Source organism: Myotis yumanensis, unplaced genomic scaffold, assembly GCF_028538775.1.
Source record: "Myotis yumanensis isolate MYYU_CA2020_CCGP unplaced genomic scaffold, mMyoYum1.0.hap1 SCAF_5, whole genome shotgun sequence".
NCBI lineage: Eukaryota > Metazoa > Chordata > Mammalia > Chiroptera > Vespertilionidae > Myotis > Myotis yumanensis.
Genome location: NW_027223756.1, coordinates 66,714,256 through 66,732,099, shown reverse-complemented (window position 1 = coordinate 66,732,099; position 17,844 = coordinate 66,714,256). Strand labels below are relative to the sequence as shown.

The following is a 17,844-nucleotide window of genomic DNA, read 5'->3' as shown; positions in this document are numbered from 1 at the left end:
GTTCCTTATTTAATTTGAAGTTATCAGCAAGACTGTGTCAGGCAAGGCAAGTGTTCTTATTTCTATATTGCATATCAAAATGATGACTCAATATTTATATAAGGCCCTTGGCTTAACAGTTGGCAGTCCAGAATACTAGTGCTCTGACTTTGAATCCAGTGCTTTTCCAGCACATCTTATCTCTCAGTCCTTTTCTCTTTTACTGTTATATTCTTATTTTTCAAAAATTAACTCTACTTTCATATATTTTTATGTCTCTTATAAACAGTTAAACAACCCTAATGCTTATAATGTAATCTCAAGGGGATAAAACAGAATCACATTTTTTAAAGGTTAAGGAGAAGCAAATTCAATACAGGGTCTAAATGATTGATCACACTCAAGGAACACATGCAGTCCTGAATTTCACACTGAAGATAGGGGTTATGCTGACATTTAATGTGTGAAGAACTGCAATTCATGGGTTTTTAAAATTTAGAGAATAGTGCTTTACTGAAGTATAATTTACATATAGCAAATACACAAATATATGAATATAGCTCTGTTATTTAGGGCATATGTATATTCCCATGTAACTGTCACTCTGATTAAGATATAGAACATTCTAGGACCTTACAGTCTTTTCTTGTGCCCATTCCCAGTCAATTCCCATGCCATTCTCATATTCAGGCAACCACTATTCTGTCTCTGACATTAAGTTATCCTGCTTTCCCATTTTATGTAGGTGGAATCCTTTAGTATGCCAACTTTTGGGACTGGCTTACATTTCACTCAACATTAATATTTATTTATTTATTTTAAAATAAATTTTATTTAATACTAGAGGCCCGGTGCGTGAATTTGTGAACAGGTGGGGTCTGGCTAGCTTGCCTCGATCAGGGCCATTTGGGGCTGGCTGGTCAGGGGGAGGGGCCATGGGTGGTTGGCCAGCTCCATCCCTGATTGTGGGGTGGGGCGATCAGGGATGGCCAGCCAGCCCCGTCCCCTGGTCAAACTCCCAGTTGAACTCCTGGTCGAACTCCTGGTTGAGGGGACAATTTGCATATTTGGCTTTTATTATATAAGATATTGGGGTGGCATTGGTTAATAAAAGTACATAGGTTCAAGCATACAATTCTATAATAACTCATCTGTATATTGTATTGTGTGTTCACTATCATAAATCAATCTCCTTCCATCACCATTTATCCCCCCCCCCCCGCCCTTTACCCTCTTATACCTCCCCGACTCTCTTTCCCTCTTAGAATCCCCACCTGACTGGTGTCTTTGTCTATGAGTGTTTTGTTTTGTTTTGTTTTTTTCTTAATCCCTTCACTTTTTTCACTCACCACCCCCCTATTCCCCTCCCCTCTGACAGTTGTCAGTCTGTTTTCTGTATCTATGAGTTTGGATTTATTAGAACAATTTCCACAAAATGATGTCGCAGGTCTTAGATGATGATTCTAAAATCTCAGCAGCTTTCCTTTAATTTGATATTTTTAGGAAGGGAAGTAGCCAGCACTCTCAAAGCACAGTAGTCTCTTTTACAAATAGAAATAGCCTCCTCCTGGTGTTTAAAACTTCTTTAGCTTTTAATAAAATAAATCAGTGAAAATTATCTAGTGAACTGTGTGTTCTTGAGATGTTAATGGAAGAAAAATGGTCTCTTTTTGCCTACCATTATACTTCCTTTTAGGCACCAAAAGAGTTTTATGGAAAATGTCACGATGTTCTGTTCCCAACAGATTTTACCTTTATAACAATGCTTGGTTCTAGCTGCTTTTACTTTTTCCCCTCTGAGTTAATGCTAAATTAAATCAAGAGAATATGATTTTAAAGAAAAGCCAGTTTGAAGCTCAATAAAATCTTGGCTGGATAATCCATAAATAAGTTGTATGTCTACAGTAAAGAAATTATATATTTCTGTATTACTTAAAATTTTTATTTATTGATTTTAGAGATAGAGAGGAAGGAAGGAAAAGAGAGAGAGAGATCACTTTTCCTACGTATCTATGCATTTATTGGTTGACTCTTGTATGTGCCCTGACCCAGGATCGAACCAACAACCTTGGCATATCTCCAACCAACTAGGCTACCTGGCAAGGACCTATATTTCTATGTGAAAGGAAATTTTACCCAAACTAAAGTTTGTTCAGGGTAATTTTTGTCTTGAACTGTTTTAAGCAAATGTCTGCATATTATTTTTATTCTATTCAGTGAGTGAATATGTATAAATCTCAGAAAAAAACACTGAAGAAAACAATATGGTATCATAGTAAAGGTGGAAGGCATTCACTATTAGAAGTTTTCTTTACAGACATTAGTTGTATATTTAGCCATAATTTTCCCTGGCAATGAAGGAGACAGAGGAATACATTATATATTGATTTGTTTTATATCAGTTGGTTCACAGCTGTCTACTTCTTTAATGAAATGCTTTGATGGCATGATCATAAGGAATAAATAAGATATTGGAGTTAACTTTACAAATAGCTGACATCCTTTAAAATGTTTCAAGTATTTTAAGGTAATTTTTAAGTTTCTCAAGAGTACCCAGTTTTATAAGGATATTGAATTTAATATTGTTACGCTTTTACTTGTAAAAGTTGATCAGTGTTCTGATAAATAGCAGTTGATGTGATCTCACTGTGTAATATATATTTCAGAAGTTAACAAATGTTAAGGAAGAAAAAATAATTCAGAAAATATTGATTCTTGCCAAGCTATGTGGGAAGGTACCTCCCCTCTTTTATTAATCTTCAAAGTAGTCTGTCAGCCATTTGCCAAACCACACAATAGTACCAGGAAAGTCAGCCACCCAAAAGGGAAATCCAGTCTTGTTATTTTCATTTTTTTAAAAGAATACTCAATTGTTTGGGAAACACAGTGGACTCACGTTGGGAAAAGGCTAACGCTGAGATTGCATGGAACTTACTGCTTTGAGTGAGGAGGGTGGCTCCACTTCCCGATGCCTGAACGCTAAGAATTTATTACACTTCCGGCGTTTGTTGGAAATAGGACCTATGAGTGTTTGCCATGGACCAATTGACAGCTGTAAGTAGGAAGAGTTAGTCGTGTCATTTTTGAAGGGATCTGGCCCCAAATCTTCCTTCAGGAGGAGTAACAGGAACTCTGAGAGCAGACGGAGATAAACTTCGGGAGAAAGATTACTGGCCATGAGAGGTCTTTTAAAAACCTACACCGATCCCAAAGAAACACCTTCCATGGCCAGAGAGCATCAGTGCTGTGTGACTAAAACGCCTGTTAAAGGCAACAAAAGACCTTCCTGAGCGTTTGGAAGCCTCCGTGTGACTGCCCTCAGGTGTGAGGGACTGACCCAAAGAAGGATCAAAAATATATTCTTGCCTTCTTTACTATTTAAGGTTGCTGACCTGAAGCTGGCAGGAGCAGGTGAGGGAGAGAAGCTTTTACTAAGAAGAAAGGGTCTGAATTTTTACTTTGCACAAATGCAGCCATTTTTAATTTGTGTAAATTTTGCCGAGTGAATTTATTTGTGAATATGCAATTACCTGAGCGTAATATACAAGCCATGAGATCTCTTATAGACTGAATGTTTGGGACCCTGCCCCCGCCAAATTTCTATGATGATGCCTAAGCCCTGATGGTTTTCGGGAGGTAATTAGATTTAGGTGAGGTCATGAGGGTAGGGCCCCAGGATGGGATTAATATTCTTATAAGAAGAGCTGGGTCTTTCTCTGCCATATGATGACACAGTGAGAAGGAGACCTGCAATTTTGTTTCCAATTTCTTTTACATTAAAGCCGAATTCCATGTTTGATTTGTAATGAAGTAAATCTATAATTTCTCTTTTTGATTGGTTTGCTTATACCATTGCCAATGGGGTCCATGTGAAAGGAATACTGACATGGTGATGACTTTATGGTATATTTTGGTCTTTTGAGGAAACCTTGGGAAAAGTTAAGAGGTCCCTGTCCTAACGTAGAATGTTAACTATTCCTAGGATCTATAGGGAGTTGTGAATGCTTTTTACCTCTGATCTAAATCCTTCCATCTCTGTATTTAAGGCATCTTTATTCTCTCTGGTTTACCATGTTCCTGATTAGAGGAGAGACATGAAAAGAAACATACATCTGCAAAGGCAGTGACAGTTTGGAACAAATATGTTGCATGTGACCAGGAAACAGCTGGTAATTAACTTTTCTGTACACTAAAAAATAAAGGATAGCCAGTTAAATTTAGGACCTTCTCTCCATTTCCCTTGTTGATGAACCTATTATATATCTCACTCTGGTAAGGTTGGCTTAGTTTCAAGTCATCTTTGTTCCTTGTGGGACAATGTATCAAGTTACTTAAAATCTCCTTATTTACACTTCGTGGAGTTACAATCATAGATCCTTTTTACACTTTAGTTATTATGACAATTAATGCAATGTGTATTTCAGTGGCTTTAGTTATCATTAATCCTTTTCCTCCTCTTCCTCATTATCATCACTAGATTCAATCTGTGATCCCACTTACATTTTGATTGTTCTTATGAGAGTTCCATGGGCCACTATCATTTTTCAAGAATCATTGATATAAAATTGGAAGTGCTAACTTAACTGAGTTATAAAATTAAAACTTTAAGCCTTTTAGGCATCCACATATTTATATTTTTGCATTTCTCATATACTATATCTTAGAAATTCATGATAAATGCTTTAAAATATTATTGATCTAAAATTGCTTATACTGTGCAGCATTACAAAGTTGATCACTGATCTTAATAGCTTTCAAGGCTATATAGACTTTTTTTATTAAACCCAAACAGGAGAAACCCAAACAATCCTCAAGCGAGCTTGGTGTCTACAATACTCAGTTTCTTTCAGTGCTTAAAGAAAAATTTATAGCATTAAATACATACGTTAGAACCAAAGAAAGTTCTAAAATAAAAAAAAATTTAAGCTTTTGCTCAGCCGGCATGGGTCAGTGGTTGAGCATCGACCTATGAACCAGGAGGTCATGGTTTGATTCCCTGTCAGGGCACATACCCAGGTTGCTTGCTCAATCCCCAGTGTGGGGTGTGCAGGAGGCAGACAATTAGTGATTTTCTCTCATCATTGATGTGTTTATTTCTCTCTCCCTCTCCCTTTCTCTCTGAAATCAATAAAAATATATTTTAAAAAATTTAAGCTTTTATCATAATAAATTAGAAAATTACACTTTAAGCAAGCAGTAGGTAGAAAGTAATAAAGATAGTAGTAGAAATTAATAAAATTTAGAAGAGAAAAATATAATAAATTAAATAAAATCATAAGCTTATTCTCTGAACAACAATAAGGTGAAACTCTAGCCATACTGACAAAGAAAAACAGAGAAAATACAAACTATAAGTTTGAAAGTAGCTGAGGACATCACTACCAAAAGATGTGCTATGGACAATTTTATGCCCATGAATATGACTGTTTAAGTTCCTTGACAGACAAAAACTATCAAAACTCACTCAGAGAACAAGTAACATGAACAGGCTGATATTTATTGAGGAAATTGGATTTCTAGTTAGAAATATGTCAGTAAAGAGAACTTTGGTTATATAGTTTCACTGGGAATTTCTACCAAACATTCAAGGAATAAATAATAACTGATTTATAGACTGGTTTATAGAAAATAGAAATGAACCCTTTCTAACTTATTTGATGGAGCCAATGTTACACTAATACTAAAACAACACCAACATTACAAGACAATAAAATTACAAAATAATAATCCCTAAGAACATGGATACAAAAATGCTCAACCTAATATAAGAAAATCTGCCGGGGTTCTTGTTCCAGCATCAAGAAGGGTTCAGGAATCTGGAAAAGGCGCTGTGCGTAGATGACATAGAAATCCGGGGACTAATAAAGAGTCCGGAGACGAGATATAATTTTGAAAGGCATTGGGGGTCAGAGGACCTTCAGCTAAAGGAACTGAAGACTCCCTCCTTGTCTAGGACCCTTGCTTTTATTAACACAATCTGTCCTAAGGCAAGGTGGAGATAATACACTTCAAAGGGTAAGGTTTCAAAGGGTACAGAGGCATTGTCAGTTTGGGGAATAGCCTACGGCTGTTCAGGGGTTTGGCCAGTAGGAGGCAATAACATGTAGATTAGGATGCCCTTTAACTGTCTGGCAGCCACAATCAGTTTCCTATTCAGGTTTGGGGAAATGCCTTTAGCCATTCCCAACAGGTGACTACATGTGTGACTCAACCCTGTTGAGTCCCCAAGTTTCATCAACCTTTTGATGAAACTCTTGAAATTATGACATGCTGGAATTGGTTTACGGCAAAAGTCCAATACAGCAACATATGAAAACAATAGTGCAGCATGACCAAGTGAGGTTTATCCCAAGAATGCAAGGCTGATTTTATATTCAAAAACCAATCAATTTATTTCATCATATTAATAAATTTTTAAAAAATTCATAAAAATATGGTACAGAAAAAACACTTGTCAGGTATAGCAACCATTTATGTTAAAATTCAGCAAAGCTCAATGAGAAGGCAACTTTTAAAATCTGAGTAAAGACATCTACAAGAGCTTTGAAACTATACTTAACTATACAACATTACACTTAATGCTGAAATATCGAATGCTTCTTCATCCCTCTTCCCCCATCACTGCCCATCCCATACTGGGAACAGAGAAAGGATGTCTTTTATCATCAACATCCTACTGAAAATCATGGTGCAATAAGGAAATCGAAAGAAATAAAAGACAGATATTGGAGCACAAGAAATAAAATAGTACTAATATAATGAAAGAAGGCCTGAACAAATGGTGACATATGCCATTTCCATTGCAGGAAAATGGCATCATTTTGTGTAGCTTTGGACAATTTGATTCTAAAATACCAATGGAAATGCAAAAGACCTAGAAAAGCTGAAAACAAATATAAATAATGCTAACTGGTATTTAGAATTATTATGAAGCCAAAGTAATAATGAGAGTGTGAAGTTGGCTAACATTCCAGGAAAATAGACCACTGGAACATAATAGGTAATCTGGCAATAGATCTACATAAATATAAATAGTTTTTTTATGAAGTAGTAAAAGAAATGTATTAGAGAAATCCAAGAACTGGTGCTATAAATCTGTATATTCTTATGAAAAAATGAAACATGAACTATACCTTATACCTTATGTAAAATTTAATCCCAAATTGATCATAGACCTTTATAAAAATTTAAGTGTATAATATATCTGGAAGGAAATATAGGAGAAAATTTGCATGACTTTGGGGTAATCAAAGAGCTTTTTGATGGCCACAAAAATATAATCTATAAAGAAAAAATAGATGAAGAACACTTTGTCAAAACTGAAAATTTTGTTCTGTGTAAAACAGTTAAAAGACAAGTTATTGAATTAGAGAAAAAAATTGTAAATCACATTTCTTATAAAGACCACTTATCCAAAATATATAAAGGACAATAAAAAGCAAAAACAAAAAAAACACACCTGATTAAAAAATTAGGTATTTTACACAAACACATTCCCAACTAATGTATGGTAAATAAGCATATGAAAAACTGTCAGTATCATTACGTATAAAGAAATGAAAAATAAAACTACAGTGAAATACTATTGCAATACATTGCCCAATTGTACACAAACACTTTGTAAAAAACACACAAAACAGCTTGGCAGTAACCTATAAAGCTAAACAGACATTGGCAATCCCACTCCTAGATATTTATTCAGAAAAAAATGGGAACTTATCTTTACTCAGAAACCTTCACTTGAGTGTTCACAGAAAATTATTTGTATTTGTTAAAAGTTACAAACAACCCAGATATCGTTCAAACTAAATGGGCAAACAAATTGTGGTGCATCCATTCAAAAGACTACTTATTCAGCAATAAAAAGAACTATTGATTCATTCAACAAGTTGGATAAATTTTGTATGCATACTATTTAGTAAAAGGAGCCACATCCAAAAGGTTTTTATCATCTGTGACTCCATTTATATGACAATCTGGAAAAGGTGGAACTATAGGAGTGGAAAAGCGATCAATATTTGCCAGGGTTTGAGGGTTGGTATAAAAACGGTAAGTATGGAAGAATTTTTGGATGATGGAAAATTCCCTACAAAGTTCGCTGCACCTATTCTAAAATTAGTTTCCACATCAAATTCTAGACTGCATACATTTTCTTTTGAATACTTTACAAATATATGAAGGGAATTAGGAAAATGAAAGGCAATAAACCTAGAAATGTGGTATTAGATACAACAAAACTGATACAACTGTATACCACAAAGAGCATATTTTACCACTTTTAATTTTAAATTAACAAAATCAGCTATGATGTAGGGAGAACCCAGCAGAGAATGGAGATTGTAGCAAACCAGTTTGTCTAAATTACAACTGAATCGCATAACCATGATAAAGTGGGTTGGGAGAAGGGGCATGCCCTAAGTAATTTGGGAAAATAGTCTCTGAATACTGTAAAGCTAAAAGATGAAAAAAAAAAACAACCTAGTGTTTTCTTGTTGGCAAACTGTTCTCACAAAGCTATGATTTAGCAGGCTCTAATCTACATGTATGCTAGGTTAAGCAAATAAGCACATAGATTTTAGATTTTTCTAGTCATGGTATTTACTGTGTGAGAAGTTATAAATAATCAGAAGGCTAAAATTCTGGTACTGGATTAGACTGAAGTTATCAATATGAAGATAGAGAGAGAGAGAGAGAGAGAGAGAGAGAGAGAGAAAGAAAAGAGAGAGAGGATGTAAATACATGCATACATACAAGCGTACATACATGCATATGTACAAAAATAAATAATATATGCATATAGATATATGGGTTAGTATATACACATATTTCTTTGCTTTGTCATCTGAAGGAGCATATAAGCAGTAATTCCCCTGTAACAATGAACATACCTAGCATTCAGATCTTGGCTTTTAAATATCATTCTTTAAGAGAATCAGGGCCCCTTGGAGAAGTGGTTAATTCCAGGGCTGGGGCAGAGAAAAATACAATAGACCACTAACCACACTACAAAGTTCACTACACCTATTCTAAAAGTAGTTTCTACATCAAATTCTAAACTGCATAAACTTTCTTTTGAATACTTTATAACTATACAGAAAGAATTAAGAAAATGAAAGGAAATAAAACTAGATCATAAAGCTGCACTCCTATACTTTCAGTAGAGAAATGAAGCATATTTGAGAGAGAGGCTGACCCATCTGTTCCTTCATTGTTATTAGCAGACAAGTTCTATGTAACCCTGTGATTTTAAGAAGGAATGTTATTTAGTACTTATTTCCCTCTGCTAAATGACTAAAACCATTTTCATGTCTGAAGCATTTAAATTACTTTGAATCTGTAATATACATAAGAAAAAGACCAAGCCCATAAGACATACAATTAGAAGCCATTGACTATATTGAAGGATGATGTGGCACGTCCATATGCAGTCATCCTACTAGCCAATGTCTGGGATGAATAAAATAAGAACTGTAGGGGAGTGAGATCTGGAAGAGCTTCTATTGGCCATTAAGTTGTTTTAAGTTCAGTTGTGACTTTAGTTGCCACAAAAATTCTCATTTTAAAACCAATAAGTTACCTATTTTTGAGGGTTCATAAATCTGTCTCTTTTTTTTTGCTTTGAAGGGACTACTATAGTCACTGCAAATATTTAATTTGTTATATATAATCTACATGTTGGATTAATCACATAGCAGTTAGTACAATAGGTGACGAAATGTACACAGAAGGTGTGCTTGTCCCCAGGTACAACGCTATCTTTTAGCACCTTGTCTTTTTTCTTATTTACCATTTAAAACAATGACATTTTGAAACTGGCAGCTAAGTGAAAGCTTAGAAGAATGTATTCATATATCTAATATTTCTAAAGAATTTAACAATAATTCAAGAAGATTACTGTTGTAATGATGGCAACAATATAAGAATCATCCAACTATAAAATACAGTATGATTCTTACATTTTAAAAACCATTACTAATACACATTACTTTGAACAATGTGTCTGCTGGGGTTAAAGTGCTTTTTTCAAAACTTGAAAAAATATTTCTGCAATGCTTTCAGTTCTGGCTTATTTAAAAATAAGTAGCACAATGTAATTATGAGATAAGATAATAAAATACATTGAGATACCCTGTTGCTTTATTACAAATTGCCACAAAATAAAGATGAAAGGCCAATCTGTAGTAGGTTGACTCCACTTTATCCAAAATAGAAGTACATAAAACACATTATCTTATGCACAAATAGCCTATAACTATTTGCATGTCTGGTACATTATACATGTCATGCTCTGTTAACATATTTTTGTTCTGGTTCCTTCCAACAGAATTATCAGGATATCTAAAAGACATAAATAAAAGTATAATTGAGAAAGAGTGTATTCATAACTACGTGTTGTGATAAGATGGGATGCTGGCAAAAAAAGGGGGTCTTAAGAAGTAGTCTTGCCCTAGACAGTTTGGCTCAATGGATAGGGTGTTGGCCTATAGACTGAAGGGTCTGCTATCAGGAAGGTTTGATTCCTATCAAGGGCACATACCTGGGCTGCAAACTCAACCCTTGGCCCTGATCAGGCATGTGCAGGATGCTTCCAATCAATCGATGTGTGTCTCTCTCATCAATATTTCTCTCTATATATCTCTCCCCCTCCCTTCCACTCTCTCTAAAAATCAATTTTATTTATTTTAATTAATTAATTTAAATCCTCACCTGAGGATATTTTTTCCATTGATTTTTAGAGAGAGTGAAAGGGAGAGGGAAAGACAGAGAGGAACATCGATGTGAGAGAAATCAATTTTAAAAAAATCCTCTGGTGAGAATTGACCAAGAAAAATAGTCTTTTTTATGTCTTGCCTGAGAAAGGCAGGTCCACAAGCTATATGCAGTTTTATGACACCTTGGAGACAGTTCAAAAGAGGCTGGGGCAGGGAGATTGGCAGTATGGACTATGAAATACTTTAAAAAATTCCTGTAACTCTTTGCTTTTTGGTGAATCAGGCTGAGCTACTCCTCATTACAGGGTTTCTGATAAGAGAAGAAATCTAGGGTAGATAGAGGGCAGGGTGTTGGTCTAGGGTAGATAGAGGGCAGGTGAAACTACTGAAAAATCGGTAAGTAATGCTTTGTAAATGTTGTCTTTCTGTTTTCTCCATTCCACTTAATCCCAGAAACAGATGACTCATTAAAATAACTATGAGTTCTATTGCTCAAACATCATTTGTTAAGATTTTAATCTTATGGTTTAAGAAAAAACATATGTAGTTTTTAAAGTAAGTGATTTGTGATAATTGGATAAGTTTTCTTCTGTACTGTTTGTTAAATGGGTTAATTAGAAAAAATAAAATTGAAATACGATCAACCATATTTTTTCCGTTACTTTGGTTTTACAACATCCAATGTTATTTAACTTTTAAGAGACTTATGGTTTAACCTAATGCTTACTTAAATGAGTGCCATGTAATAATGTTACTAATAGAAGTATAACATCAAAATAACTTTCCAGATAATTTTTTAATTATCTGAACATGTCTAGAAGCCAACATATATAGAGAGGTATGTAAGAAAGAGGTGTTATCCTCCCCAGGCCCTATGATCTGTATACTATAAGCACTTTGGAAAATGGCAATGGTTCTACAAATTTAAGATTTATTATTGTTCTTGCTATTATGGTAGATACTCTGAGAGCTGTAAATGAGGACTAAAAGCTTTCTCTCAATCTCTCCTTTAATGTTTCTACCTTCCAGTGCATGACTTTGTCTAATTCCAAAAGGATGATGGTTCTTATACATCAATGGAATGGATGTTTCAACAGTGCAGTTTTTGGCAATCATATTCACTGTTTCCTCCTAGTATGTAGAAGTTCAAGCAAAGATGGAAGCAGAGTGACCAAGTAGGATGGTATAAAGTTGGCAAGTGATGATGATGGTAGCTTGGACCTGGGTAGTTGCAGTGGAAGTAATGAGAGGTGTCTAGATAATGAAAGTAGAGCCAAAAGTCTTTGTTACTGGATCATTCTTAAGGTATGAGAGAAAGAGGGGACTCATCGATAAATACATTTTTTAAATTTATACTTAAAAAATGTTTGGGGTGTGCCTGAGCTAATAAGAGGATGGGTTTTCCACTCACTGGATTAGCAGCTGGTTATATAAATCTGGGGTTCAGGCATAGATGCTGGGTTGAAATATAAATTTTTAAAAAGAGGACTTTGAATGCATTGTAATTAAAACCATTATATTGGACCCAATGAGCAAAGGAGTGGCTATACACAAGAAAGAGAAAAGTTGAAAGAATTTAACCCTGGGACATTCCTGGCAAAGGAGACTGGGATTCAGGCACGTGGGAGTGACGGCTTACCTTCACAAGTAGAGTAGGTGAAAACCCACTTGGAGTGGATTCAGAGATAATTAGAGGAGAGGAATTTAATATAATGAGTACAATACACTTTTGATGAGTTTTGCCATAAAAAAGAGCATTTGGCTGTAACTGTTTAGGGAAGTAGGATTATGAAATTTTTTTAGTATGGTAGAAGCTATTTAAAAATAAAGATTTAACAGAATATATTTATATTTCCACTCATGAAATTTTTTGTTATTCAAGACTATTCATAAATTTTATGAATAATTACACATATATGGATATACATGCATATACAAATTTAACATTAGTAATGGATACAAATAACCTCATCTCTATAAGCAGCATCAGGTGTTTTGAGTTAGAGTTGGATTCAAATTTTGGCACTGTTACTTAAAACTGTTAATAATGGGTCACATTTTTGGGGGATGCTATTTACATTCCAGGGCTTCTTAGTGCGTTCCTTGTCACTTAATTATAAGAGACTCTAACATTGTAGATGCTATTATCACACCCATTTTTTTTCAGATAGGAAAGTTGAGGTACAGAAAATATTAAGTAAATTATCCTCAGCTATATGGATCCTAGGGGGTAAAGCTGTCTGTGACCATATGTTTAGCTATTATTTTACTGTCATGTGTAACCCAGCCCTTACATTAAAAGCAATGTACAGCTAATATAATGAGGTTTTAAAAAATGTAACAACATGCCTATATATCACTTGAAGGAAAAAATTACTTTAATTTTTCCAGTTCAATATATATTAGTTCAAAAGAGGATTCAGTAAAAGTTGAAGCTATACCCAGCATGATTCATAACTTTTGTTGAATCAAAGTATGTAAAGTTCAGACAATGTAGTCGTGTGATAGTAAAAAGCAATCTAAAGTCTGAGTAACCTTTTATTAATATTTGTTCAGTAAGTCATATTGTAGATAAACAATCAAAGTCAGATTTCTTGGATGGCAGTTTTTCTCCCAGGAATACCTTTCAATAGGAAAAGCCCGCTTTAAAAATAATCTTACCTAATCAACAGCCTTACTCCCACGGGAGGTCTCCTCAGCCTGCAATCACTCCTGGATAGAATACCCCGAATTTGCTTCTAATTTTTCTGAGTGTTCTTCCTTTATTACATGCAATTCACTGCTTAGCACCACTGCATTCATTCGTACTGATTGGGCTGAAATACAGAATGTCTTGTTGCCCACACTAGACATTGCCAAATTGCTGTTGTCTGACTCTGTTAATCATGAGCCATTCTAGGGACAAGTTTATTAGGTAAGAGCATCTTTATTAAGATATTGCTGCTAATTTTATCTCTCCCTCTTTTGAAAAGTATATTTTTTATTGATTTCAGAGAGGAAGGGAGAGGGAGAGATAGAAACATCACTGATGACAGAGAATCATTGATCGATTGCATCTTGCATGCCCCCCAACTAGGGATCCAGCCCACAACCCGGGTATATGCCCTGATCGGGAATTGAACGGTAACCTCCTGGTTCCTAGGTTGATGCTCAACCAGTGAGCCACAACCTGCCAAGCTAATTTGGTATCTCTTAATTGGGTTCAAAAATATATATATTCTTTGCTTCATAATATGAAGTCAGGATAATCATATTTAGGCACTTTTTTATTTTTGTGGTAGAAATGGTTTTAGAGTTAGGCAGGATTCTACTTCACCACTGCCTGGCTTTTCATTCCTGGGAAAAGTATTTACTTCTCAAAGCCTCAGTATATTCATGTGGAAAATGGGGATGATAATATTTTCCTTGAAGGTTTTCAAGACTAAAAATAATACATGTGAAACTGTTGAGCAAATATCTGGTGCCTCCAAGAAGAATTTCAAAACCTTTGTGTGCTAAGTTGTATTCTTGTAAAAATATCTGCTTTGACTATTAAATTAGACAAGGTATGCACAACTCCTGAGAGATGGAGGCAAATTTATTACTTGTTTCTCTACTTTAAATATAATATATAATGTTAATTGAAGTGTGGAATGTGATGTAAATATGCTATATTGGTTGCAATACTCCTATAATTTCCTATCAGTGAATACGTATAATAGAAATAGGAAGTTGTCAAAAGGATAGAAAAATGAATATGATTAAAGTTACTTAGAGGCAAAAAAGAAAGGGTCTAATCAAATAAATGGATCTATAGTAAATAAAATATTGCTATACAAAAAAGGGAAGGTCAGTTGCTGACTAACAGCACAAAAATAGTCAGTAGTTTCATTAGAAGAATCAGGCATATATTTGAAAGAAGCAGTATTTTAGCTTGAGTTATAATCACATTGGAATGCCTGGGTTTGGATCCTGGCTTGGGTCTATTTATTTATTCCCTTCATCTAAGAGGGATTCTATCTTCCTCCAAGGAAACAGGTCCAGGATTGCCATAAAAGAACATAATCATTTAATTAAATCTTGCTTTTAGTAGATGGTCTTATGGTCAAGTCCACAGGGAAAATACACCTATGGATCAGAGGCACATTACCTTCTTAATGTAACTAACCTACCTAAACGATTTTAAATACTGGGGGCCATCTAACTCCATCATTCTAGAAAGTAATTTTTAAAGCATTACATATGCTTATTTTTTTACAGAAATATAACTACTTTTATGATTCTTGCCTCTTGCTTGACTTATATTAAATTTCCCTTTTTAGTTTTGTAACTCATATTAGGGGCTCTCAAAAATGGTCATGCACTTACATCGAGCCTATAAATTCAGATGTCATCTATATTGAACTGCTGAGTACAGGGCCCCAGACTCTATTTTTAACAAGCAACCCAGTCAATTATTATCCAAATTATAATATGAGAACTTGTGCTTTCTTGCCTGTGGAAGACCAAGTCTTTTGCCTGAGGACACTAGACCCAAAATGGAGATTAAACAGGTAAACTTGACCTCAATTACTGGTCTCTTTAATACTAAGTTCTAACCACATGGACCACATGTCTTAAGATAATAAATAATTTTTTTAAAATATGATGACACTGATTATGTAAAGCTTGCTGAGATAATATATAAGATTCAAAATTTATATCTAATATAGATGATCAAAACACTTACAAATGAATTTTAGGTATGTTCAAATGCAACTCTTTAATCTCTGATATTCTTTATCTGTTCCAGAAGCACTGAAAATCATTGCATTTCTTTGAAATCTTGTTATCATCATAACTTTAAATAATCCCTGAAATACAATTTAAATATTCTCTACATGTTTCTTTTGATAAATTAGCACATAAATGTTAATAGAAGATATACACAGCACATATAATATAATATTAATTATTTCCAAATAATTGTACTTGAAGGAATAGAAAGGGAGAAAATGATATAACTTTTACAAATTAAATAATTTGCTCTATTGGCCTAAATTAGCAAACTGCCTCACAATTAATAAAACAATAATGAGAAGTTTTAACTGCCAATAAGATCCTGAAATCTTAAGGTGAAATTAAGATTCTTAAGACTTAAATAACGGAAAGTAGCCATATTTTAGGTCCTCATCTAGTATTAAATTTGAAAACAAAACAAGTAAATTAAAATTCTAATAATTAATACTTTTTAAGTAAGCAAATAACATTATTTATGTGCCAAAGTTTAACCAAATAATTGTAATTGTTTGCATAAAATAAAAAGGTTTCTGAAAGTGTTGTACATAATTTAGATTTTGAAAAACTTATCAATACACAACACATGTATAATTTTGAAGGTCATGTGAATTGGATATCTTTTCAAACAATGTAAATTTGGATAACTCAGCCTCTATTTTGGCTCTTCAAAAGTTCGTGAACTATTGGAGCAGTTAGATCAAAATGATTCAGACAAGGAAAAAAAATGAAATTACTAACCTGAGTTATATACTGCTTGAATTCAACAGATAATTATTTAAAAATAAATCGTATTTTCTGAAAAGATCATACTTATTGTGATTCTAATTAGAATTCTAATTTTTACAGTTGGAATTATGAAAGTTAGAATTAAAAAAAGGGGTAACTAAATTGCCTCTATGGAATAACACATTACTTCAAAATTAGCATGGATTTGAGATTTAGTAATATTAACATTGTTTAATAGTTATATCAAACACCTAAAAATTTAATAAAAAAAATTAAAACACCAATATTCCTGTTGAAAATGTCAAGTACCACAAATGAAGAAAGTTTTAATTCTCAAAAAATTAGAAAGTTTTACTGAAATAGCTGTTATACTTACATAGTCTCCACAAAACATTTTGATGATAGTGGTTTATTTCGGAGTAGATCAAAAGATTTTCAGTAAGTGATCAACTGCGCAGACTTGTTTTCCTATGTAGCTAGAAAGAACTGAAGTTCACTGTTCAATCAAGTTTAAATATGTCTCCCTTTCACCTCAGTGTCTCAAACAAGAAAATATAGGGCTGATTCTGGATAAAGCCCGGTCTAGAGATACAGTATCTATGCTGAGCTATCAGTCATAGGTGACTAGGCACAATTCTTGCACAAAATAAATAGAGCCAGTAGCCTAACCCGTGGTCCTGTGTTTACTTAAGAAACATAAATTAGCCAATCAGTGAAAGAAGTGCAATCTTTTGAAAAAGGTGATGACTTATGGAAAGGTAATTTCATGAACCACAAAGTTAATAATTTATTTCTGCTTTACCATTTTTAACATCCAACTCTTTCAGGAACTCAAACCACTCCCTTCATTTAAAAAATTTCTAGATTCTATGTCTGTCTGTATCATTTTTTTACATAATTTGTTACTATTACATATCTGGTCTTATATTAAGAAAGAGTGTATTTAGGACAGAATTGATTACCCAGCAATAAAGTCTTTGGAAAAAGTTATTTTCATACTTTCTATACATTTTATTTGAGTATTTAACTTTATTAAACTTTAAGGAAACAGATTTTTAAAATACTTTTAAAGCACCATATATTGTTAGGAAATATATATCGTCATATGTTTCACACATTACTCCAAATATAAAAATAAATATATACTATGTCACTTTATTGCCACTTATCTTTTAGTGAACAGTACAGTGTTCATTTAGTCTATAAAAAGTTTAAAATATTTTGAAGACAAATTAGGAATAAATAATTCTTGGTTGAAAGAACAAAAATGATAATAATAAGTATCCACTGATAAGCAGTCATAACTAGGACTGCTTTCCCCCAAATAAACCAGATGTTAAAATATGAATAAAATTCATTAAGCAGGGTATATGAATAAAATTCAGAAAGCAGACAAATCCTGATTTCTGAAGTACTCAGTTCATAATAAAATCTGATTAACTTAATGATATACTTGGTACTGTGAACGATGTAAAGTGTGATGCCTGTTTTCAAAAAAGTTAAAATCTAGTAAGTCAGCCATGTATGTGTTCACATGTGTGTGTTTCTCCATTTGTAAGTGTCTGAATTTGAGTCTTGTGTTTTCTCTGTTTTTATTTAGACAGCTTATAGTAATTACTAAATAATAGTTACACTTATGTTTAGGATTCAGAATTTAAAACAAAGGACA

At 33.7% G+C, this 17,844-nt stretch overlaps 1 protein-coding gene across 1 annotated transcript in view; it reads right to left on the bottom strand.

Annotated features, from left to right (window-relative positions):
- Window positions 1-16,767, bottom strand: part of ANXA10 (annexin A10) — a 66,427-nt gene extending 49,660 nt beyond the window's left edge. Inside the window, 1 exon segment of the mRNA XM_070415441.1 lies at window positions 16,552-16,767. Within this exon segment, the coding sequence (XP_070271542.1) occupies window positions 16,552-16,569 (18 nt within the window). The 5' untranslated portion in view covers window positions 16,570-16,767.
- Window positions 16,768-17,844: the final 1,077 nt, after the last annotated feature.